At 39.7% G+C, this 27090-nt stretch overlaps 1 protein-coding gene across 2 annotated transcripts in view; it reads left to right on the top strand.

Annotated features, from left to right (window-relative positions):
• Positions 1 to 27043, top strand: part of LOC136107302 (transcription initiation factor TFIID subunit 4-like) — a 135673-nt gene extending 108630 nt beyond the window's left edge. For both annotated transcript variants that reach the window (XM_071814330.1, XM_065848266.2), the window contains exon 15: positions 25637 to 27043. In XM_071814330.1, coding sequence (XP_071670431.1) covers positions 25637 to 25804 — 168 coding nt within the window. In that variant the 3' untranslated portion in view covers positions 25805 to 27043. The remainder of the gene's footprint in view (positions 1 to 25636) is intronic.
• The last annotated feature ends 47 nt before the right edge of the window (positions 27044 to 27090 follow it).

Below are 27090 nucleotides of genomic sequence, written 5' to 3'. Positions count from 1 at the left end.
TGGGCTGATATTGCCTGGAGTGAATTAGGGAGCACTCATACGAGCTACTCTGCTGGCAGATCTTCAGGATAATAACTTCAGCAGGGGGCAGTGAGGAGCAGCTGGGGGGCATAAAGCCTTTGATCAGCACAGCTGGATCCACAGCTAACATCTGTCTATAGTCTTAGACTCGACACTTTTGTTAATAGCGAGCTGAATTTGCATTTGTTAGATTATTTTGGTAACAGTACTTTCCTGTCTCTAGTGTTCCATTTCTTTCCATAATCCCCCCTCACAGCAAAATCAGTACTGGCAATTCAGAAGAAATAGAACAATTATCTTCGTGTAACCCTTTAACAATTAGTAACTTTCCCATACTTTGCTAGCAATGGTTATTTGTGTAAGTCTCAGTAAAGAGCAGCCGTGAAATTAAAATACAGGAAGTACAGCAAGAAGCTGTTTAGTTGTGCTGTGATTGCCATCAAAGAGCCTGTGTACCTACTCAGGCTTTCTGTTTCAGAACTGATGAGGAATCCATGTACCCACATACTCGGGATATTTCAGGTTCCTGCAGCCATGGAGCTCCTCTGTGCCTGTGAGGAAGTGAACGGCTGATAGGGGGACAGGAGGCTTGAATTTACAGGCCAGTGCACACTTGACCATAACTGAGTTGATTATAAACATCCTTATAATAATGACAATTTAAAGAACACAAAGAGGAGGAGGTTAGATCGAAAAAGCAGCGTTGTGAAGTAGCAGCCTTGGTATCTGTTAAGCTGCCCAGCTTACACTTATTCACGTCTTATATGTTCTCTAGATGCTTCAGAGAAACAAATCTTGTAAACATTTGCTTATTTTTGGCATGGAATAATAAAGCAGACAAGTGTCACATGAATGATTGTGACACTTGTACAAATGTCTGTGAGCTCAAACAGGACAGGCAAATTATGTTTTGACCCATTAACTATAGCTGTCTTAGGTAGGAAAAAAAGTGCCAGTTTATCTAAATACTTGAATTCAAGCAAGCACTTCAGACTTAAAAATTCAGCAGAATCATACCTTCTAAGATTAATATTTTGTCTGTGTATTAAAAGCATGGTAAGATGTAGATCGTTCCATCCTCAGCTTACTGAAAAATTACAGCTTTGAGTGGATGACAGGGGGAGGAAAATCAAGCTGAGTGTTTTGCTTCCTTTTCATACAGATGCAGACCTTCATTTTGCCATTTCTGCTGTTCATCCATTTAACTGCAATACTGTGGAAAAGAGAAAGGTGAAGGCTTTGAATATGTCATTCTTTAGCATTATCAACTTCTCAAATTTCCTTTCCAATTCTCATCGTGTTGTGTTAAGATTCTGGGATGGCAGTAAGGAGGTTTTTTACAACACAGTAAATGTGGCTGTCTCTCCATAAATGACTAAGTGGAATAGCATGTTGCGGGGCTCAGATGTGATGCTGCAAATCATTTCTTTTCTTATTGTTTTGAAAAAAAATTAATTTGAAATAGATTATTTTTTTAAGAAACTGGACTGTGTAATTTCTGCTGTATCTCAAAATAATTCTTTGCCAATTCATCACTTTTACCTGTTCAGTGTAGATGCTTTAGTTACAGTCTCCTTATGCTAGAAGGATCATTCGGTTCCTGCGTGTTACAGCACCTCAAGATCCCAATATATTGCATTTTGTTTCCTGCCTTCTTCCTTACATGTTCCTCGCCTTAGCTTTCCTTACCTGTTCTGTTCTTTCTTCAAATAAGGAAAAAAAACAATTAAGGCAATTTTTTTCCTTAATGCTGGAGTTCATTTCCCAGAATTGAGACCTCACTTGTGAAACATTTTTTGGAAAGCTATATTATGTTAATGTATTCTCTGTTACTTGGTTTTTATTTTATAGTGGATAATATAACAATACAGCTCAGTAATTTAGGACAAAGAATAAAAGTTTTAAGTATTCATATACTCTTAATTTAAGCATTCTAACGGGTCCTCAGATTGTAACTTTTTATTAATGAGAATATTTTGGAACAAGATTAGCAGTGTGTAGCAAATAATAAACAGGCTGAGTGTGCATTTGTGTAGACTGTTTTAATATGAACGAGGAAATGAGGTTGGATCTGCTTAGCTAGGAGATAAAAAGCCCATCCAAGTTAAAAGGCATAATAGGAGTAAAAGAGTGAGGCACAGTTTTAGAATGAGATGGGAATGAAGACTTGGCAGATTAGGTTTGCCTTAAGTCTATGATAGTTAAAATAACCCTGTTTAAAATTTTGAAACTGTGATTTACATGTTCCTTTATTATTATTCAGATTAATACTAAAAGGGCAGAAGTCATCCAAGGAACATACACATTAAATTAGTTCCCTTTCATTACTCTGCAGATTCGTTTCAAAATATTTTCCTAGTGCCTTGAATTTTGTTGTTATTTTTTGTTTTTACAAGAAGTAACTTTTCTTTCTGACTGTCTATTAATGCTACTGAGAAATAAAGATGCTTTTACAAAATGCTTTCAAGCACAAAAGGAGATGGTTTTCAAGAGATTATTTTACATATTTACATATTTTACCTTAAGCATTTTGTAGTCACTGCCTACTGGTGAATGTATCAGATTTTTACACACACTTTCAAAATGAACCAGTTTTGCTTCTAAGCCATTGCAAAGGGAGGAAATGAATTCTAACTTTTTTCACTTCATTTTCACATCCTCACATTTCCTTATTTCACATGGTTTAAAACAAAATGCCTCCAGCATTATTTTTCCTTTCTCAAGAGCAAAGTGAATGTGACTTTTCTAAGGGGGTCACAGGATGCCTCAGAGGCCTGTGGGTGTTACTGGACTGCTGCCTGCTTTCAGCTTAACTGAAGGGCTTGTCATAGTTTTCATCTCCTAAGAAATTAGCCCTAGGTGCTGGCCAGAAGCAGGAGAAGGCAGCATTATGAGTCCCACGCTGGTTATTTCCCACTGACATCAAATCCTGAGGTTTTTAAATTAATCCCACACAAAGACAACCCTTCATTTTGGTGCCAGTTTGAAATTAGACTGCAGTAATGACCTTTTAAAGATGTCTAGTTGTTAAGATAACCCCCTGTTGAAACTTGAAGGTAGCCGTTGCACCCCGTGTTGACGAGACGTCGCTGGTGCTTTAGCAGATTTTGTAAAGGTGACTGGAAGTCGCGGCCGGTGACTTGACCTGTGCTGCCAACAGGAATGAAAGCGATAGCCAAGCTCCCCGCACCTCCTATCTCCCGAAATCTTGGTTCCAGAAGCAAACAAAGGGTCTTTATGAAGTTCCAGCAGGCAGATTAGTTACAAACTGGTAATAGAAGACTTGCACAAAGGGGGACTGACTTGGCCATCAGAAAAAGTTAATACGCGGCTCAGAGTGTGAATTAAAAGCATACCTTTCAATGCTTTAGCAACTGGGAAAGCTTGGAAAATGGAGCATTAACAGCAACTCTTAATATAAACAAGTAAAAGAAAGTGATTTAATATATGCTACCCTCAAGTGTTACATCTGAAGTGAAAGCTGGCCCAACAGAAAATGGGAAACACGGAATAGATTTGCGTTAATATCTAGGAAATTTTTGTCTATTGGAATAAATAGAAATTTGTATTGGTCCTAAATTAAAATTACTCACCTAATTGGTCCTGCCTATTCACCTTAGGGTTTTGCATCATAAAACTGCATGAATTTACTGTGTGCAAAATGGTCTTTCATTGCTAGTAATAAATAGGTATGAAGCTGGAGATGGTATCTCTTTGTAGTCAAAATAGGTGTATGTAAACAAAGACAAGACACTGTATAGCTATGAAAAATTGTTTTGGTAACCATTACTCTTAGCAGTTGTTTTTCTACATTTAAATGATGAAAAGATTATCATCTTGTAATGCTTCTCTTCAAATGATATCTGTAGCATTTTTTTACTTGTAAAAATTGACTATGCTCCATTTTTCAGGGTTTTAAAATCTTGCAATGCTTAAAGCCAGTTACTGTAGTACAGAATATAACTTTGCTGAGGTAAATTTGATTATGATTTTAACTGTATGTAATATATGAAAATCTCAGATGTTTAACCAGCACCAGTGGCATGTTTTCCTTTCACAATTGCGGTAGGTCTTGTAGAATGAGCACTTTTCAGCTGTTTGGATACTGCACCTTTGACTATTTACAGTTGTTTCAGTTCTATTCGTCAAAAATAGAAAATATGCATTGAACATTTTATTATTTGATGGTGTACTACACCATCTGCTGCCATGATGCACACAACTCTTACTTGTTTGGGGTAATGTACTGTGAAATCTTGGTTTGAATTTGTAGGTTTTGAAAACATACAATATACAGACATGTGAGCATTCCTGTTTTAACCCTTAGCATTATTAGAGATTTCAAGAGCTTCTTCACAGCATCTCACAAATTAAAGGCTTATCAAAGTACAGCCATAAGAGAAATACCGTTTATATCCTGTATGTCTCTTTTTGGTATTAAAATAGTGGGATTACTTGCTTTAGCAGTTTAAGGAGGTGGTAGAAAATTGAATCTCTCATTTTGTGATCGTTTCTCTTCTTTAATACATTTCACCTAGTTTAGAAGTATGGATCAGAAACTCACAAGGAAAACTGATGCCCTTTCCTGCAGCTAAATTAACAAGAATCACGTGGAAAACAATCTGAGCCTTGTATGAAAAGGGGAGCCATTAAAATTAGCCCTGAGCTATGGACTGCACCCAATATCACTCGAACTGCACTCACTGCAGATGTGGAGGCTGGCTCTCAGGCAAACTGAGCTGTGTTGTATAGCTACAATTAAAATCAACTCCTCTGCCAAAAAATAAAAGGGAGGAGGGTAGAAGGAGAACATCAAAGACAGATTGAAATGTGTAGTTAGTAATAAGAGTGGTCTCCTCTTGAACCAAGCCCTGCAGCGATTCATGGCCCCCTTGTTAATGAGAAATTTTGACCTCTGGTTTGTAAGTTAAACTTGTAATCCCAGCTAATGAAGTAAATCAATCCCAACTTCAGTCTGTTGTTCCCATTTTTCTTCGCACACTGTGTCTGGGAGTTAGTATCCAGGTCTACAAATACAATTTGGGGAAAAGAAATTATTCTGCTGCTGTGTAAGTTCTGTTTTGCAGATTCACTTTAGCATATCTAAACCAGACAGATTATTTTAACTTGTCTACGTGCTTGTAAAATGTCCTAATAGTTTGGGTGTTTTAGAGACATTTAAATAATAGGCCTATGTTACAATTTTAAAAGGAAAGCTGAACTTGTAACTCTCCCAAAATATTCATCTCATAAACAGGTTCATGCTTTAGATATGTAGCTCTGTTTGATATTATTTGAGAAGCCTTCTTTTCATTCTTGCTGTGTATTTAAGGGGACGCCGACGATAGTTTTGAATCAGAGAAAACGTCTTCCATTGCAATCTCAATTCTGAGAGAAAACGGATCCACTAGCGATAAAATGAATGCAAAGCTAAGGTACTAATTTTCATAATGGGTGGATCATCCTTTGAAATACTTACTTCTATGTCTTGTAAGCCACTGGGTGACAAAAAACCCAGCCCGAAATCCAGCCCAAGAGCCTTGGTAAAGCCTCTGCATTGGTTCCATGTCACACCATGTTATTAAAGAATCTTTAAGAGATCAGCAAATGGTAGAAAAGGAAGTGAAGTCTTTGTGGCAAAAATAAGATTACACATTTACAATGTGATTCCTTAAAAGAAAACATTACCAGATAGACTTAAAAAAAAAACCCCACACGTTTGTAGCTGCTTCACATTGCGTCTGCATTAGTAATTGGTGTTGCTGCGGACCCTTCTAAATGTTACAGACCCTTTTTTGTGCTGATCGGTTTCTCTCCAAAGAGAGGTTTTGACATTATTTCATGGCTGTTCAGTGCTACAGACGCTGTTTTACAGGGACAGAAGCTTCCTAACAAGATGTGTTTCTTTCAAATGAAGGGGTGCCCAAGCTTCCCTCTAACTGCGGGTGGCTTGCTGTGTATCCACAGGCACCTCCACCCTCCCCGGCAGCTGTGGCGCCGTGTGGCGCAGACTTTTGGCTCTCAAATTTTTGGCTCTTCATTTTCTGTAGCCATATGCCTGCAACTTGGTCAACAAACCTTACAGCATGCCACCGTGTTTTGTAGATGTCACGCGTTCAGATTTCTGTCATGAAGAGGGAACAAATGACCAAGTGCTGCTGTGTTTGATGCAATTTTATTATAGAAAATAAGTTTTTTATTTATTAGTGAAGTAGGATTCTCTGGGGAATGACACAGTTCAGCAGTTTTTCCTGCTGTGGCCTTGGGGTGCTGTATTTTGGTTACGTTGGGGTCTGTTCTTTCCGGAAGCAGAAGCCGTATTATGTTTATGCCTTTAGAAAGAAGGTGACTCCTGACTGGATTTGATTCCTTGCGGCCAGAAAGCTGACACGGGGACTTCCTGAGGGCAGGCGATTGTCAGGAGGCTGTTGGTGTGCCCAGAAGGGATGCATTCCCCCGGGGTGGGGACACAAAGGCTCCTGCAGAGCCCCACTGAATGACCTGTCATCAGCAGGTGACACCTGGCCCTTGTCTGCTGCCCTTAACTGATGGAGACTGGGGAGCACTGAGAATGGTGAGATTCGACCCAACTCCGGAAAAGGCCTCTTTGTAACCGACCCAAGGCTGTTTTGCAGCTGGGACTGGCAGGGATGGCCCCTGAGTAAGTTTCTTTTGGCTTTTCTCAGCAAAGCAAAATCTGATGGGTCCGGAAAAAGAGGTTGATGAACAGCAGGTTTTGCAGAGGACCTGCAAGTTGAGGAGGGCGAGATGCAAGAGGCCGTTTCCCAAGGAAAGGGAGGAAGAACCGTTCTTCAGAGGAACAATATATTAATGCAATCCAAATATAGAGGTTGTATCCCCTCATAAGTTTTAGCCTGTAACGTATATTTTTCCTAAGGATCAAATGTATTACTCAGAGTTCCTCTGTATCTAGAGGGACTCCATTTGGTTTATAAGTAACACATTAAGTATTGTGTATGATCTTCAAAGTACATGTGAAGGGCTAGATTAAACTGTATACTATTTTTGTTGATGATAATACTGTACAATCATTAACTATACCTGTAGTACTATTGGAGATGCTCACGACCCTCATAACGATTTGAAGCCGGGTGCTTTATGCTGCTGCAAATCATTAGCGCATTATAAGCAAGAGTTTGTAATAACCTACTTTTTGTCTCACCAAATTTAAAAGAAGCTTTGTTAATTTTGACAACAATTGGAGGAACACAGCAGTGAATCTGTTCTCAAGTGATATACCTTAGTGTATGGAGGATCCTGTTGCGAAGAACTTCGAAAATAATCATGGTTTATTAGCTGCACAGTCTTTTCCTCTTTGTTTCTATTCATTTAATTTAAAGTGAAACAACTCAGCATGCAAAACTAAAATTAGCTGCAAAAAAGGTGTAAGTGAATAAACAGGCAAATCCATTAGAGTCGATGGGTTATTGGATCCCTTGCCATTCTTCAGATGGCGGCCTATTAAAAGTGGTAATGTCTGCCTGCGGCATGGCCCTGAGGCACGCAAGAAGGCCAAGACAGGCATATTTCACATGCATCAGACACAAGAATTAAATAGACCAATGTTCCCTAAAAGACTGAAGTACATCTCTTTCTGACGTTCATCTCGGGCAAAAATTCATTGATCTCAGTATGTCCCTTGGCAATTATAAAATATTAAATCCAAGTCACACTTTTCTAGTTGGCTTAATTTTTTCTCTATTCACAGCTTTCTATTTGATCAATTTTAACAAGTTAGGAATAACATCTAATAATAAAATAAAAACTACAGAGTGAAAAAGTTTGTTCATTTGGCATTCTTATATTTTTGTATTTAGTCTTTAGACCTGACTGTCGTCTTATTGTATTTTAAATAAATTTGCACGCTAAATAGATGAAAAGAATATATACTTATACACACAAAACCCCCCTCCACTGTCTCCTTTGAATTAGCAGTTGCTTTTCAAAGCTGGATACTGGTATGTGGCCATGGTATTGCAATGAAATCTGTGTTTTAAAGCTAAATCGGTGTAGTTAATCAGCATTGTTTTTCCTACTATCAGACAGTAATTATTTCTGCTTCTTGTTTCTCTTCTAATGCCAGGGTGGAAAACGTAATATTGTAAGTAATGTACTTCTGAATTACTACTTGCACAAGCATTTTTTTTCCTGTTTTAACCAAAATTTGGGTTTATTCATATAAATACCAGTCAAGTAGCAAAATGAAAAATAACCTGTCAGAACCTGGATATTTTTTAACCGAAATTTGGAGATTGTAGCGTACAGTACAAAAGAACTAACGGCTTTGCTAGTGGTCTTTGCTGATGAGAGACTAACGTGGAGGCAGTGTTTCTGCACACAGGCACTCTACCTGTTGTGTTCGCCTGTTCCCTTCCTGCTCCGCATTCCCATCCGCCTGGCACGCTTACAACCTTCCATTCCTGAAATAAGCTCATTCGGTGGCCAACAGCTATAAGCAATCTTGGCAGAGAAGACGTCAAGAAGAATGCTTAGAGTCTTCTTGGTTGGCTTTCAAAAAATGACAATTGTGATTATTTACTATCAGCAAGATTACCCCATGGAAAGGTGGGGGAGGCCAACCAATAGGTCTTAAATTTTCAGAAAAGTGATGTTTAAGGTTTTGCTTTACATTTTGGAAGCAAGACCCTGCAGCCATGTCACTGCATCTTTATAAACTACTTGATTATTAATTTTTTTTTAAGTAACAAAAGCTATTTTAAGTATTAATTAGACAGGAAAAAAAAAGGAGTATGGCTGCTGGTATAGCTCCATTAGCACCAATGGAGAGAAATCAGCTTGCCCTCAGTGCCCAGTTTTGAACATAGACAGGTTAGATGTATATTTCTGTGCTTTCTCAATTGAATTTTTAACCTGGTAAATGTTTACATTAACATTCAACCTAGCATGTGTAAGGTTAGGTTCCTTATATGTGCTTATAGTCCTCAGCACAGGTTTGGTGATTCGCAGCCCCGAGGCAGTGACCAGTTCGCTCTGATAGCTGCGCTGAAGTTCCTGCTTCTAAAACGAGGGTGTTAGTACCTCTTATCATCCACCCTTCTCTTTTTTGGGGGTGCTGGGGTATTTTTTTGTTACATTGCTAATCGTGCCTGTCCCTTGCTGTCTCTTTGTACGGCGTATGTTGTAAGAGAGCTCATTTTCCGATGGAGCACGAAGGTGCATGTAGTTACTAATTGACCAACATCCATCCGTCCTGCCTGTGACTAACAAAGAGGTGTGAGTATAATGCAGTATTCAGGGAACACAGGAAACTGCTGGTGACCCAGAATCCCACCAGCTGTAGAGACTTTTTCCCCCCCCTTTTTCATAGAAATTGTGATCCAGGCATTTAAAAGTCACTTCAAGACCAAAATTACTTGGAAGCATATTGAGTCCTGAAAAAATGCACGTCATCTTCCCTTTGTAAAATTAATTCTTTATTCTTCTGGAAGAACCACAATTTTAAAAAGGTCTGCAATAGAACGTAGACTAAAATGCTGGTGTGTATCTCTCTCCCTATATATGCACATATATAATATTTTCTAACTGCATACCTGGTTTACTATCAGCCATTCGATATAGAATTCTAAGCTGTCCGAAACATGGCTGAGACTAATCCTGATGAAATTAGAAGAGTTGTGTTCTGTGTTTGGTGACTGCGAGTTGACGGGGTAAACTGGATCTTCCCCAGTTTCAGCATAGGACTTGGTAATGTATTCTCGGTAATGGTGCTTGTGTTGAACAGCCCACACACCTTAATGACCAGCCCAAATTTGATTTCAGTTTCTTACCTGATGGACTGACACAAAATATGTAATTTATTAAAACCCTGATTCTAATTGAAGTTTTGTCTAATTAAACATTAATAGATTGGATTCAAATGATACTTTTGTTCAAAATAGTTTCCTTTATTGATTCCCTGCTGCCACCAACCATATACTCTTAGTCTTGTGCTATTTATCTCATCCGCCCTGAACATAATTCTCGCCTGTTTGTTTTTGAATTTATAAGTTGCAGAACTGGGTTTGCTCTTGAAATCCACTTAAAATTCTGTATTTCAACAAAATGAGACAAAACTATTTTCACTTCTATTTTCCATGAGTTCACATTATATGAAAAGCTGTCCTTCCCCAACTAGCAGTTGTATTTTGTTCTGCAGAAACAAATATAGCTGTTCTTAATTAAAAAAAAAAAAATCCATTAAACATAAATTAATGATAGTTTAATCAGTTTTCTGGCTGTTTACATGTTTTTTCCTAGTCAGTTCTGCATCGTGATATTCTTGATATTCTTACACATTATGTTATGATGCTATGATCCAAAAGTGAAATTAATAGCTGTAAAAAGTGACAACATGCTATTGTAAGGATGTACAATATTGTTTATTAAAATCGTGCTGTTTAAAGAACATTTCACTGAACTTCATTTTTCTTGAACTGCATACTAATTTTAAAGGTCAGTATGGTTAGTTACCATAGTAGTGACCTAAAAATAACCTTTCTAGTATACCTGTATATTTCTGATCTGTAGTGTTAGCATTCAGAAATGTTCTTTCCCTTAGAGTTTCAGCAGCTAAATAAGTTGCAACCCCTTCAGCTATACTCATAAAAATTTGCTTCCAGACAACATGGTCTGTTTATTGTGTAATAATCGAAATGGCACTAAATTGCAATGATTGCCGAACACTTAGGAATTGCATTAACCACTTAACTGCTAAACTATTTTCCATTTTCTTCCTCACTGTGAAGTATTATATTGATTTTCCTCTTAGTTAGAGCTGCTTATTCAGCCTCTGAGATGAACAGAATATTTTAGTAGCCTTGTACATTGTCATATTTTGAGTCAATCAGCAGTGACCTTGGCTAAGAATTTTCTAGAGGTTTTTAAAAAAGCCGTTATCAAGCAAAATAGCTCACAGTACATAGCCCTGGATCTTTACAGAAAATAGGGGGAAACACAAAACATCTCTAAGTGAGTTTTAAAAATTAGAAGAATTGAATTTTTCTCTTTCTCTATGAGATGGGTTATTCCGTATTACCTTTAATATGCTGCTGCTAAGATAGATTAGTTAATAGTTAAGGTCATGTGCTGGGACTTAATTGTAGCCTGCTATGTGGTGTCGGGAGTGTAACTCAAAATCTGAATACAGTGATAGGTGAAGGATTTTAGTAGAGCCCTTCTTTTCTATGGGGCTGTTGATGACTTCTTGTTTTCCAACTGTTCGTTATTGACCGAGGTAAAACAGACGAACATTTGAGCAATATCCAACTTCCAAGCTCCATGGTGATTGCTAGCTCCACTACTTCTCTTACCAAATATTTTCCTTTAAAATTTAGTTCCTTTTCCTCTCCAAGATGTAAATCCCAGTCGTGTTTGTTTGTTTGTGAGAAAACTTGTCTTAAAAAGCAGAGGGGTTTTTCAGTTTGTGTTTTTTGTGGGGGTTTTATAAGCAAAACCTTCCTAAAATCCTGCTGCAAAAAAAAAAAGGGGAGGTGTGTGGGGGGGAAGGCTGATACAGGTAAGGAAGAGTTAACTAGAAATGGAGCGGGGATGCTGGGGGGCAGCAGTGCTGCAGAACATAGCAGTGTTCGTGCGAAGGCAAGTCATTTCCCGAAACACTGCAGACACATGGCCCCGGGCAGTCTAAAACCTTTGGAGACCAAAATGGCTCGCAGGAGTTAGAAGTAATAAGGTGTTTTTCCCTTCTTTCTCCTTCACTGAAATTCTGTAAGGTTGCTATGCATTACCAAGGAACAATGCCACTATTTTTGTGTTTTATATGGGTATTAAGATCCATTACAATTTGACATTTTTAAGATTGGTTATCCTGTAGTTTGGTGTTAAATTGAAGTTGTTTGTTTTGAATTTAATTCTTTCATTTTTCAAAGGGAAAAAAGGCAGCACTGCTGTGCTGATAGCTTATTGAAGTATGCCAGGATTTGACGTTTGAATTGAATGTTTGCTATCCCAAAATACAGGCAAAATTATCTGCAAAAGAAGTCTTGATTTTTCTATTTTTTATACCATTTTTTAAGTTTCAAAGATGCTTTCTGGCTAGCTTTTTGCCATCAGATTGTAGAAGATATTACAACATATTTAATGCACACTATTTCTGGGATTATTTTTAACACTGTGTTATGCATCCAAGACGTATTGTGCTTAATGCAACCTGCTTATGATTATTATAACCCTTATATGTTTGCAGCAGCTAAATAAACTCCACATCAAATAAATTACTGCAGCAATGTTATTAGGCCAGCAGCAATGTTAAGGACATCTGTTAACTCTTTTTCAAATGCCCTGTCCTTACTCGTTTATTCTAAACATTTCTGTTGTTAATTACTACTTAAGTACATCCAGTAGTCATTCCCACAGAGCTGTGAAGACCAGCTGAGGAGGACCAGACAGGTTTAGGTCCCAGTCTCAGCCTTGCTCTGATTGCCACTGCGAGGGGGACCTGTAGCTTATTGTTCTAGGGTAAACACAGGAAAATCAGGCAGCGCAATGGGTAATTGACACATATTTCCATTTTGGCAGTTACAGCAATAGTTGCTCTAGCCAAGGAAATCTCATCTCAATCAGCAAGGCATGGTCTGAGCAACTTGCCCTGCTTAGGCTCTCAAAGCCTAACTTCTTGTTATTAGAGCTGGTGAAACAAAAAAATGGCAATGAAACTTTCTGTGTCAAAATATGTTTTTGTCAAGGATAAAATGTTTAGCAAAAATACATCTGTTTCAAAAACATATTTGTCAAGAAGGTTTCTCAGCTCTGAGATGACATTTCTAGTGAGAAAGTGAGTCTATTGCTGAGTGGTTGCAGCCCAGATCTGGGAGATGAAAGATGAGCAGCGCCTTAGCCACTGGGTTGACGAGTCTCGCTGCCGATCGCGTTTGTTATAATGCAGAATGAAAACATTGTTGAGAATTGAAATGTTTTCCGGCTTAGTCTTTAGTATGTGGTAAAATGTTACACATCAGAACCCGGTTCACAGTTCTTTTAAAAATAATCTCTTTCCATTTGAAATTCATGTGAGACCATAACGTGTTTTCCTATCTGGCACCAAGAGTGGCCCAGGTCTCATCTTTATTTGTAATTTGGTGAGTTGCAGGTACTTGCTCATGAAAACAAACAGGATGCTGTTTTTCAAAGCTTGGGTGGAACTTAAGAGCAACTCTGGTAGATTAAAACAAGCAATAATAAAAGGACCTGCAGAAATTCTTTATAGACAGCGTCTAGAAGGTGTCTGTTTCTGTTGGGAGGTTTGCCAGAGCTATGTAGCTTTTCATCAGCATTGTAGGAAAAATAGATGCAAAGTAAGGAACAGTCGATAAGTGTTTTTGGTTTTGTCATCTGAGCAATGTCTGATTTTGAAATTACAGTCTTGCCTCTCAATATGATTGAAGCAAACCTGTAGTATATACTTAGAGTATTGCCAGCTCCAGAATTTTCTCTTGCTACTTACTACTGTAATTCAGTTAATCACAAAGCGCATGGGGCTCATTGCAGTGTGTGAGGCTGTGGAGGATCACAGCTCGGATACAAACCTCTCGTTAAATGATTCACCCGCAAACAGCCGGAGCGACCAAAGACAGGACTTACTGCCTGCAAGCGCACGAATTTCAGGTTGCAGGATGGCATCTTCTCCTTTGCTCTCCTCCTTGGCCAGACCAAGGCGCCCAGGTGAGCCCTTGACCTCCAGTGGCAAAGCCGGTAGAGAGATTCCCACACCTGCTCCCCAGAGTCTGTCAGATAAGATCATGGATTGGCCAACTTTTATTTATGGGCCAATGAATTATGCAGCTGGGGTAATTAGATGTTTTGTTTTGTGATTCAGGATTATGCTCCTGGGGTGCCAACCTAGGAAAGTCTTCGAAACTGCATAATAAAAGTTATTTTGATGCAGAAGTGGAAATATTTGAATGCAAAAGAGAATTGAGTGGGGGTAGCTAATGTCCCCCACCTGTATTTGGAGAGGGAGTGTGAAGCATAACCTCTAGTTGTTATCCCTTCAAGCTTTGATTTCTCTTGCATTGTATGGGAAAGGAATAGGCTATTGTAGCATAAACTCCAAAGGAAAATAAGTATTTCTGTCTTCCCCCCAAGTAGACTTATAAGACACGCATGTTTTTGTGTAGATGGAAAACATGTATGGAGTTATATGTGTGTATTCAGGGACTCTGTTTATTTGTGTAGTTACTGTATGCTATTTGTGTAATAGGATCCCAATTGCAACTAAAATTCAGTATTCTTTAACTAAATCATCGTTTCCATGATACCCTTCTCTGCATGTTTTGAAAGACATTTGAGGTAGCAGACTAGTATGTAGTTTTGACTTCTCTAACCTACATGCCTTATGTTTGTGCCTCAAGATAACATTGAATAACATATTTAAACTACTCATGTGTGAAAAAGCAAAATTGTATCTCATGAACTGATTTCTTCACACATTCAAAAATTGAATTCCCCTTTTGTTCAGAAACTCAACAGAAATCAGAAGGAAAACAATGTTTGCAGAAATTATGCAGTATTTCCACATGGAGACAATATGGATGCCTTTAATGAGAAGGGATTATATTAATTTTAAAGGTTAAATCATTTGACAGAGGTATTTTATAAATGTAGTGTTCGTTCTGTAGGCATTACGGTCTGGTTCAGTTGATAATGAGTCAGAAGTTTACTGAGCTGTTATGATTTGGTATTTTGAGTTGAATCTTGATATTGTAAAATAGTAATTGTTGATAACCATATTTGATTCTTTCTTCGATTTCATCACCCATGAGAACCAGTACTGTCAAGTGCTAATGCTTTATTTACATACAATAAAAACTAGCGGTGTATGTGTTCTTGTGGCTATCATTAATATTTGTTAAACATATATTTGCTTTCTATATGTCTGTGAGTATGTAGTAGTTTTGTGTGCGTATGATAAATTATACCAAAGCCATGGTCTTTTAAGGATTTTAATTACTATGTAGCTGTTCTTTGAGTTTTTCTAGACAAGGCAGACATGCAATGATGAGCTGTTCTGCAGTCCCTAGCATTAACGCTGTTAAAGCTCAGACTTTGGAACTCCAACATCTATATGAAAACAGAACTTGATAACACAGGATGCAAGTCTGAAATAACCAAAACAAAACAAAATCACAAACCAAACTCTGGGGAGAACTTATGTTTAGTGCCATATAATTAACATTTTCTTTTTCAATATGATGCTAGTGTTTAGCTTTTATGGGTATGCAGAATAGTGAGATGGTAAGGTGTTACAGTAACATTGCTGGTGGTGCAAAACCAAGTTAGACTTGGTCTGCTTCCTAGTGCGAGTTGGTTAGGCAGAGACCAAGTCAGGGGCTGTGCGGAACATCGCTACAAACCTGACGTTTGCTCTTGGAAACGGTTGAGTCACTGGAGTTCCACTGAGGGTGATGTGCTTTTTGAAATAAGAAACAAAACACTTTATAAATCAGTTTGTGAAGAGCAGTATTTTTCAGAATAAATAGTGTTCTGGTTACTGATTTGTGTCATTAACTGGCCTGTAGTTTTGAAGGAATATTTGCGTAAGAGCATGATCAAATTAAGTCACTTGGGGAGCAGCAAAGGCTTCTGAAGAGCAGCGTGTAATCCGACCATCCATTTTGCTGCAATTTAATTTTGCAAGGGTAAGTAGAAGCCAAGATCTAAGAACTCGGGCAGTTAGTGGGAAAAGCTGATATGGGATTGTCAAGGTTAGAGTTCAGATAGAGCAGATGGTAAAATAGTTATAACCTACTGTACCATATGTTACTGCCACGCGCATTCAGGTAGCACATTACATGTACTGTGTGGAAAGATCAGTGGTCCTAACGCAGGTTTTTGGAAAGACCAAAAAAGCCCTTGAAAAATTGATTTCATCATTTCAGGCCAGGTTAATGAGAAAGCTGTAAGTGGTTCAACTTCACAACACAACTCACTAGTCCAGAAAGGGACGCAAAATATTAGACACAGCATGCAACTTTATCTTTTCTAATTCTGAGGAAGCTGAAGTGAAGCTTGTATTTCAGATCTGTTCCAGGCTCATTATACTTGAATTTCTGGGGAAAGTATTTAAAGAATAAACAAATGCACAGGACTTGAATTCAGACCATTGAAAACGGGTTATGATGTGATTTATGATTTTTGTAACTTTTAATCAGGGGCCGGATTTTCAAAGGAGCACGCTATTAAGGTGCCAATGAAGTGATAAATTTCTCATTGGAAACAACTGGAGCTTCACTGGGTTAGAGTACTTTAGAAAATCTGACTCGTGATCCATGATGTCTGCTGTTATTGCTGAAATGCTTTTTAAAGAATCTGATCTGATACCATGAGAATCGGAAGGTATAAGAGAAAAAAGGGTTAATAAGTCAGAAGTACTCAGAGAAGAAGTGGAATGGTAGCAAAGAAGAAAAATGAAGGCAGAGAGTTGTGATTTGGAGTGGTGCTAAAGAGCCTCTGGGCCTGAGATTCATCTCGCATTTTATAATGCTCATGTTGTGTTGTATCATAATGCACTTGCTCCTACTCGAGCTGCTTCTCCTCTCTTATTGCCAATGGTAAAAATAGGCCAGTAGCATCACTTCGTACTACCGGGTGCATCCTGAATTCCGCGTTGTTATTCACTTGCCTCTCTAATTAATGTAGTAATCCTGTGCATGTGTAGGTTGGCGTGTGTCTGCTCGGTTGCCCTCTTCCGTCATCTGTTCGAGTTCTCACGTTGCTGATGATGGGTTTGCCAGCTCCCAAGACGCTGAATATATTGCACTCCACGGCCTTTTGTTTAACTTTGCCAAAAAAAATCCCGTCATGAGCCTGTGTTTTTTGGCTGGTATTTCGGGGAAGGTTTTTCTTCTGTAGTTTCAAACCTCTATTTATATGTTTATTTTATTTTGGGAGTAAATAGATCTGAGAGCCTTGTCAGTTTATACACTGATCAGTGTCACCTTTCAGGGTCCGTCAGTAATAGCTATGCAATATATATCAGATGATTAATGCTATTAGGAAATTTTTTTGTCTTAGACTTATTTCCTGTTATATTATAGTATCTGTTTTAATTAGAGATTGTAATGAACCCTTTGATTTTGGCTATCTGGTTTTTAATTTATTTTAAATAATAACTATATATTGGGTGTGGGTTTTTTTCCTAATAAAGGGAAGGTCATAATAGTTACTTGTTAGTTCTTCTTTTCTTGAGGTAGTCTGAGTGGTATCCGAATGTATCAGGATAGAAAGATGACAGCTTAGAGAGAACTAAAAATCGAGCTTTAACATCTGAAAAAAAATGTTTATGGAGGAAGATAAGGATTTGGGAATTCATGTAGTAAGAGGGGATTACAGGGTTTTTTAATGTTAGAGCAAAGTTGCAGTTGTCAGTATACTATAGTTAAACTGATCTGCATTTACTTAAGGTTTGACTGTCTTATTTTGTCTGATAATGGAGAAAAAGGAAGAACCTGGATTGACACTAAGAGGTTAGAGGACAGTATGAAGCAGAGGGGTTTTGTTTGGTTGGGTTTTGTTTGGCCTTTGTTATTGTTGCTTTTTGGGGGTTTTTTGTTTTGTGTTTTTCTTGGAAAAAAAAATAATAATAAGGCGATGGAAGCGTGTGTGCTGAAGCAATCTGAAGTTCCTCGGCACATGAGGTTGCGATGTGGAGGACGGGGAGCGATGGCGAGTGCTGGAGACTGGCAGATCACGGAGCGTTTCGGCTCCGAGTCCTGGAGCACTGAGCCTGGTATGGACAAGGAGAGAGGCCGGGGCTTGGAAAGGGACCCGAGAGGGGAAACAGCACGTGGTGACCCTGACGTGCGAGGGGCTGTCTCGGGGGAATGGATTGAATGAGGGCTCCGAGAAGCTTGCTGGTGTCTGTAGGGGAGAAAACCCACCTTGTGTCCTTTTTGGAGCCATTCTTCCGGGAGTTATTTGTGCCAATCCGATTCAAGTTTTCAAGTATTTTATGAACCACTACCTTAAAAAGAGTAAAGAGTGAGACTTAGTTGTGAGAAACAGAAATGTTAAGAAATCAAGAAATGAGTGGCCAAATGATTCAGCAGCTTCTCCCTGCTGAACTGTCATCTCTCCCTAACGTCTGAAATGCACCAAGCCTTAATTATATTCCATGATATATGCAGTAATAGAGTGTTAGCTATCTTCCACGTTTTATTTACAGGTATAACGTCTTATTTCCTGTACGCAGGACTGTGTTCTGACAATGTGTTTATCCTGCAAGCTGAATGTATTAATATTTAGTGCTTAATTTTATTGCCACTCAGTTCTGAGATAACCGCATCGCCTGCTTTGTTTTATTTAATAGGCTGGGTGTATGATTTTGGGCCATGTGCTACCCTCAATCCACAGAGGAGCCTCTGTTAATTATAGGGGAAGGTTTATACCCCTCTTTGTAGATTATACGAGCAACTTCTACATGGGAATAAAATGTGCCAAGAGCTGGTAGGTCTGTGGCTATTTTTGCCCTTTGTTTGGCAAGTGGTGCATAAAGTCACTTGACTGGCACGTGCACAATTGGTGGGAGCGCACAAGATGGGCCCACAGTTGCTAACATAATGATTTTAAAGTCTGGCTGTTATACATCATAATTAGGCTTAAGAACTGAGAGTCAGTTGAGATGAATGAGAGCAATTCATGCTCTCAGGAGTTGAGAAAGTGATTTTGGTTTGATTCTGCATTTGTGAGATTTTTTTTTTTTCCCCCACAAGCATCTCTGTCTTCTGCTCTTCCCCCTCCCATGGGAGGGCTGGCAATATACAAAACATCTATATGGTATCTGTGTCTCACCATAAATAGGCGAGCTGTAGTTAGCACATGAAGTGTCGTGATGCGCTTCTTAGCGCCGATTTTTTCTTCATCAAAACCGGCTGTGAATGGGCCCGGTCCCCACAGAGACCGCGTCCCCTACACTTGTTCTGCTCAGCGTGTCTTCAGTAAGAGAGAGACCAAAAAAGCAACTTTAGTGGCTAGCAATCATGTCTATTTTAATTAGATATTTAAATAACTAAATTTTACAGTTACACGTGTCTAGAGATGGATGAGTGTCAAGAATATTTTAATTATTCTACGTTTCTGATTAAACGAAAGTGCCAATCATACAGGCTACGAAAGACAGCGCCACCCACTATGTAAAGCTGAGGTAGTTTTGAACTACTATCAAGGATTACCACAAGGGAAAATTCAGGTGGGAATCACGTATGATTCAAGGAAAATGTGAATCCTACAAGTTAGGCTGCAGGGCTTCTCCCAAGGCTGGTTTGACGTTTCTTGACTCTCCAGAGAGAATACAGGGATGTACAGCATGACTGGGCTGGAGCAAGATGGGCAAGTCCTCTAAAAAACAAAACCACCACCAAAAAACCCCATGCTATTATTGAAAGATGAGAAGGGAAAAGCACCACAATGCTTGAAAAATAACAATTAAAAAAATGCAGCAGGATTAGTATTTCAAAGGGAGCGGCGCTTTATTAAACATTTGGAAAGCATGGGAGGAGAAACATTCCAAACAAAATGAAAATATATGTGTATGATGGAAACAGGATAAATAGAATATTCCACTTGTAATTACCACTGCAAGAACACGGCCCAAATTTAGAGTTCTTAATCTTAATTTTTCATTGCTTTTAAGTCCAAGTAAGGTGAGTGGATTGTGGTAGGTGTGAGATGTTTGTGGATAAAGACGTTGGCAAGGTCTGTAGCTGCAGTGAGGAGCAGGTCCATGAACAAAGTACATGAAAAGACCTGGAGCCTGCACCACTGGGCAAATCCTGACTGGGACAGGACGTCAGAGGATACAAGGCATCTGTTCTTACCACGTGCCAAGTGAGGGGCACAGAGAGACCCTGGAAAGGTTAAAAGTCTTTGCAGAATGCAGAGCCAGATCTCTGTGCAGGGAAATCTTGAGTTTTTCTGTGTTATTTAGAGATCTGCATGGATAAATTGATTAAGAAGTTAAAACTAGCTGCCGTCGGGTTTCTTCCTGAGAATGACCCGTTGAGGACCAGGCGGCTGAACACCCATCTCCCTTGAGCAGGTAAACGTCATAGCCCACACCTGCCCCACGCTTCCTTCATCTGCGTTACTTGTTTCCATTGGGGCAGACTTCTCTTCATCCCAAACTGTTTCTCACTGAAATGCCGCATAACCTGCTTTTTGCCCCTGCTCTCATTCCGTTTGGGGGGCGAACGCTCTCTTGGAGGAAGGAATAGGTGGTCAGGTTGGCATCGTGCTGAGGTCCTTCCACTGATGGTGTGATGCTGTTTTACAAAGCAGGTTTTCGACTATAATAGTACTTGCAATTGTGAGTTATCTTGGCATAATAAAGGCAAAGAGCAGGTACATATAAAGCATTCTTCTTGTAACAGCAGCCCATTTCTTTGGATTGAAATAACATCAAGTAATTATGAGCTAAAGTGATCGCATCTAAAGAAAAAATGTTCACTGTATCCATGTCTTCGTATGATTTACCTTCCTCTTATTATTTCTTAATATAAAAATTACTGCATGCTGTCTTTGAAATGTTGCAATTGTGTTGGTATTTGAAGTACTTGTAAATACTTGTGCAAATCAGTTTTTCTGATGTTTGTCTGCAGGGCGAGGTGTGTGTTTATGTGCCCAGGGGAAACGAGATGCATTTGCATCCAAGAGGGTGTAGCAAGCAACGTGGGCCAAAATGGAGTCTGTAGGAACAGTTGCACTCAAATAGTGCAGGATAAGAATGTTTGCAAACGAAAATAACTATCTTTGGAAGAAATAAGGGTGTCTAATCCTCCCTGTAAATGTTGCTGATCTGAAGGCCTAAATGATAGCTTAATCTTTCTGAAGACACTCATAAAGCCACCATATTGTGCCTATGAAGATGCACAATCTTTTTGTAGATATAATTAACAATACTGCATGCAATATAATCTTTGAGGTGCTGACAAACAGCTATTACTTACTTTTCTGTACTTCAGGGGAATACTGATTTAAGGATGTTTCAGCTCTCATTTAAGTCAGTGAAATCATTACTATTAGCCTCAGTAGGTGCTGAATTAAGTGCTATATTACGTGGGACAGCTAATCATACATAATATTATACCTGTTTTTCATGTACAAAGTGCCTCTCAGACAAAGATCTAATAGCACTTTACGCAGGTAAACATCATTGCTGCAGAATATCTCCAGAATATTTCTTATGATCCAAGACCTCTTATTCATAAGAGCAGACTCATATATACGTTATCTTCCCACTCCTTCAGTGCACAGAGGTTGGAGAGACAAAATTCCTGGTATTTTTTTTACTCCATAGACGGCTCAGCTTTGAACTATTGCTGTGCGATTCCCACTTTCAGGTTTTGGCTCGAAGTGCAAGTTTGCCATAAGGATCTGCCACGTAGCCTGGGAAGAAAACCAGCAGATCTTTTATCATTATTGCCTTGTCTCTCTGGGTCACGGAGAAGCAGTAGCGCGGTTCAGGACTATGTTCAAAGGAGAGATGTCAGGACTGAATTGTTTTCTGGTGAAGGAAGGATGGATAAAATATTAAAAGCAGTCTTCTGTTTGCCCGTATCTTTGTGTTTTTCGACAAGAATATTGCACGGTATTTCCATGGTTCTATAATTCAAAGTTGAAGGTACACAGATTTTTGGGAAAAAAAATTAATTGTTCAACAGTAGAAATCACTGTTATAAAAATCAGTGTAATTTGATATTGTATGTTCTTTCTTAAGTGAAAGCTCTTCTGTCTCAAGCCAGGAACAGGACACTTTGGGGAGCTGCTCGGTTTAATTTTCATACACCTGCTGCTGTAATTATTGTAATTTAATGCACAGAGACATTATTACTTTCTGAGCAGTGAGGGAGTTTGGCCATGAAAATTTCAGGCGAGGTGTGTCTGTCCCTCCGAGTTCTCCTTTCCAGTTGTGTTTAAACCTTTCAGGAAACACCGATGAAGCGGGCGATGGGGCAGGGGCGGGAAGGAGCTGGAGCCATTGGGCACAGGTTCCGTGGAGCGGTCGGCTGGGCGCGGGGCACACGCTGCTCCCTGCAGCCAGAAGGGCTCTGGGGTGAGCTGGGGGGACGGGTGCAGTGGCGGGTCCATCAGGCCTGGGTGATGCTCGGCTGGCTGGTGGCGAGGGGAGAAGAGCCCCCCATGGAGGGTGCTGTGGGGAGGAAGGGGAAGGTCTGGGAGGCGGGGGCAGTTTGTGGTGGGTGCTACAGGGTGTTTGTGGAGGAGGCAAGAGCTGACAAACCCTCTGTAGAGGAGCCAGGTTTATTGTGGAGACCGTTCTTTAATATCCCCCGTGCGCAGGACTGTTTGTTTTAATGTCTCTCCAGTCACTATGAGCACCTGGTTCTTGGGCAGATCATTGGATATTTACCTAGTGATCTACCAGGTCTTTGGTCAGCATTTTATTTTGAACCGTTTTTGTTCTGCTTTGCCAACAATATGAGTTTCTCATAGGGGACAACCATGAAAACAGCAAACAGGCTGAGATGGGCAGCACAAAGCTTGCGACACATCTGACATAAATTCAGAATTGCTTCAAAATGTGCACGCTGAACCAGTAATTACTCTGGTTCTTCTTAAGCCATAATTTCAAGCTAGGTAGCTTCCAACAGTTGATTTAAGATTGACAGTCCGGCACTGTTATTTAAAATACTGTAAGCTGTATATACATCAGCTGTGCTTATCTGAAGTACATTAAAGCCCCGTAGAGCAGCCGGGCTCTGATTGAGCGGGTTAACAGCGAGCGCGGCACCGTGGTGTGTTTGCAGATTCCTGCATTTGATTGGGACTGGAGAGCTGGAGATGGAAGGGGATGAGAAGTCGCTGTAACTCATGTATGTGAGCAATCTCAAAATGAAGAGGCACTTCATATATACATTATTATTATTTTTGATCTGGTCTGGAACATGTTAATTTTCCCTTACGTTATAACGAGAAGTTCTCTGATACGAAAGCTAGGACTGATGTTTGAGTGGGTGTGATTTGGTAACAGCTGGGGCGTGGTGGGCCAGGAAGTAAAGGATGTAAACAATTTACAACCGTTTATCTTTTTATTAGAGCTTTTATCTTTGTAACTCTTATTACTTGCCATAGATATAGACAACACAGGGCTGGTTTGGGTTAATGAAAAGTCTGTCATGCTGATTAAAAATATGTGATTTTTCTTGAGAAAAATCTGCATTACTTCAATTCCACTATTCTTGGCAATTAATTTTAACTATGCTTGCATTCATGTATATAATTAAAAATTGTGGCATTTAGTAGTCTACATTTTTTATATAGCATCTGCAGAATAATTTGGAGTACAATGCAGTATCAAACAAATTGGTCTTTAATTTAAATTAGAGGTCATATTGACAGATACAAATTATTGTTTTGTCAGCTTCCAGATGTGCTTCTGTACTTGCTGAAATCATTCTTAGGATTTTTTGCACCTTGTAAAATAATTACAGGACGCGATCAGGTAACTGATTGGCTTACAGGTGCAGTTGTGAATGTGCACAGCTTAACATTATATTATGATGTTGCATTAAGTGTTCTTCCTACATAACGGTTCAGTATCGGGATAAATGTGATCAATGGGACTTGCCCCATCTTAATTCCAGCTACTCTGTTCAAATAGAAAGCAGTTACACGTTGTAAATGTACCTCAACTAACTCAGGAAATGGTTTTATATGAAGAAAAATGTGAAAAAATAAGTAGTTTTCCTATTAATATGTGGTCAGTGTGATGGTTCTAGTTTGCTGTGCTATGGACAGCATTTTTTAATGAGTGGAAGGTGGCCACGTTTCTAACACATGTGTGAGTGTCACTGTGCAGGAGCTGTAGTCACAATGAGTCTGAAATAAGTATTACCTGGGGGGCGATGCACCGTGTGGGGAACAGGGAAGAAAGAAAACTATTGTTGAGTCAGCTTGATTTAAAATGAAAGTACACATGGTGGTTTCTTGGAGAGCTGGCAAAGCGGTCAGAGAGCGGGCGGGAGGCAGCCTAAGGTTGGGTGTCCTGCTAGACCTGCGGAAGATAAAGAGCACGACTTTAAATGATGCCGTTTCTTTTAGGAACACAAAGCACTTTGGCATAAAGGCTGAATTCAGGGCACCACTGAATAAATGGATCGTGCACTGTGGATACGTCTGGCTTCAGCGTGGACGAGCAACCCTTGCAGCTGCAGCACGTGCTGCTTCTATGAGCAGTGGGGTTAGGTGGTACATCAATTAATCTATTAACAAAACTGCTCCGAACTGGACAGCAAAAATGGTGCTCGAAGGTTGGGGCTTCTCCCTCTCTTGCCTTGCAAGCTCAGCCACACTCTTTTCACTACATTAAGCCTTTTGTGTTTGTGGTTGTAAGAGAACAGGATTTGCCCCACTACTGTAGTTTAGTAATCAGATATAGGAGAAATAACATGACCGGTGTCGTTCTGCACAGTCCGACTGCTGGTACCCGGAGAGCAAAGCAGCAGGGAAACAGGGCTGTGTCTTACTCCCAGCGCACCATGTGTTCCCCCTACTATCCTTCAGCAGTAAAATTACACTTAACTGTATTTTTAATGGCTAGAACCATGATCCTGGAATAAGTATTTCCTGAGGAAAGAAAGGTAGGTTATTAAGAGCAGCAGTAAGTAAATTTGGGATTTTAAAAGTATTGAAAACTTTGCCAGATGTCTTAGAGGTTTGATAAATAATTTAAATCTTTTTAGAGATTAAACCCTATTTTTCTAAGTTGGAACAGTTTATTTTGTCAGAAATCAATTGGAATTAATAAAAACTGTGGTCTCCTAAGGATGAAAAAGGAGTTGAACGTGTGTGTGTATCAGGTTTCAGGTTTGAAACTCAACAAGCCTGCAGAGTCTGTAATTACAGCCTTTCAGCTTCTAAATATTCAGATCACAGGGTTCCCAGGCCCAGTTTGTGGATGTTCTCTCCATATAGAAAGCCAGGATGAGGTATTCAGTAATTCAGTAGCTCTGAACCAATTTAAACAACCAAAAAATGATTTAACATAGCTTTAGAAAATAGTATACTGATGGTTCTCTTTATCATTGCATAACATCTGCGGTTTTGTGATTTAATTTTCCCGCTTCTCAGCCGGTGTGTGCTCCAGGAAGCCCATTCGGTGTCTCCCCACACTGAGCCTTTGTCTCATTGACCCTGAGGAGAGAACCGGGGTCCCCGTGGGACTTGCCGCTGCGGAGCACGCTTTGCATCCACCAGAGATGGCTTTCTCTGCTGCGAAGAGTTTTATCCTCAAAAGGTTCCCGAAATTAAAGTGCTCAAATACGTCTACAGTTAACACGGCTGCAGCGGGAGAATGGGTCGGACGTATTTGTCCCAAGTTGTAAATGAAGATTTGGCCTCGCGTGTGTTTTCACTTGGGTTTCTTTACTCAGGTTAACTTGGCGAGGCTCAGAAGAACAGAAAAACCCCCTCACGTAATATGAGGCTCACAGTAATCCATTTAAGATGTTTAAAACAACACAGTGATTAGCAGTTGTAAACCCGAGAGTATGAGGACGCTCCTTACTGTTGCAGGACTTCGCTCCTTACTGTTGCAGGACTTCTGACTTTGCTGTTTTCTTTGTAGGGCCTGGGCATGTCCGGCGGGAGTCCGGCTGGCGTGGGGGCTCCTTCGTCCAGGCAGTATGCACGACAGAAAATAACGCGCGTAAACCTCAGGGACTTCATCTTCTACATGGAACAGGAAAGAGAAACGAGCCATTCTCTCCTGCTCTATCGAGCTCTGCTTAAATAAAGCCAAGAACTGTACTGATTTCTCCATACAGAAGCTCAACTTGCATTGAAAAGCTGTCATTTTAATGTGCCTTCTATTTTTTTCAGAAGTCAATGTTCCAGTAATTTTGTTTTGTAAATTGTCAGACACATGCAATAAATTCCCTTTATGTAAAAAAAAAAAAAAAGAATTATAAAAAACAAATAAATGTGCAAAAGGTTTTAAAATGTTAAATCCGCAGATACAACCAACATCAAGGTCTTGCTGGATTTGGCTGTTGTAGATGAGGCTGCAGGAGATGGCGTAGGGAGTTACGCAAGTGGAGAGCCCGCTGCCCCAGCGCACCCACGGCCCGGGACCTCGCCACCGTGTTACGTTTGGTTTTCTTTATAGTTTTGATAGCGCTGTTTCCACTGACCATGGTGATACCTGTGGTTATTTTAGATGCGTTACAATTGCAGTTCTTTGCACGGCAAAGAGCCGCTGCATGCGCTCACAGATTTCATGTATTTAGGTGTTTTGCTTTTGCTGCACAGCTCGTTTCCTGAGCCATCTGCTGAACCAGATCCTAAGCGTGCGAAATCGGTGTGTTTGGGTCCCAGCTGAGTTACCTTGACTAACGTCCACTTGTTTCCTGACTCTCTTCAACCTTTTGCACATTTGTAGCAGCTGGTTAGTAACACGAATCAAAGTTGGGGTTTATTTTCTAAAAAATATCTTAATTTATTTATTGCAAAGAGTATGGTTTAATGGTGGTTTTAAAAGAGAGTATTGTTCAGTAAAGATCTTAGAGTATCTATATGGATTTTTAAAGTCACTGTAAAGGAGTTTTTGGGGCCCGTTCCACTCTCGGAGACCCAGGAGCGCGGGTTGAGCGAAGCCCATTGCCCCAGGGACTCCAAGACCCCCGTTGGAGGCTCATGGACGAGCACAGGACTTTAAGCATAAGGAGGAGTTTTAAGTACTTGGGCGGGAGGAGCGTTTTGGAACTGCTTTGCTGGGCTGGAGTTTAAGGGGCGCCCAGCAAAGTCAGTGCGAGCCGTTTAAAAAGGCCAGAACAGGGAGCAGGCAGGTGGGCACACGTTGGTGCCCATCAGACACAACAGTATTATCAGTAACCACGGAAGGGAGACGTTTGCTTATTTATCTTTTCCATTTTTACTATGTTATGCTTGCCACTTTTTTGAGGCAATTTTTTTTTTTTAATGGGAAACCATAGCAAAAGCACAAATAGAACTATTTGTCCAATAGTTTTAAAAAACAAAAGTTTTAATTATTTTTTAAGGTTTATGAAAAGCAGAAGAAAA

This window comes from Patagioenas fasciata, chromosome 13, assembly GCF_037038585.1.
Source record: "Patagioenas fasciata isolate bPatFas1 chromosome 13, bPatFas1.hap1, whole genome shotgun sequence".
Classification (NCBI taxonomy): domain Eukaryota; kingdom Metazoa; phylum Chordata; class Aves; order Columbiformes; family Columbidae; genus Patagioenas; species Patagioenas fasciata.
The sequence above is the reverse complement of the archived record's forward strand: the minus strand, read 5'-3'. Positions and strand labels throughout refer to the sequence as shown.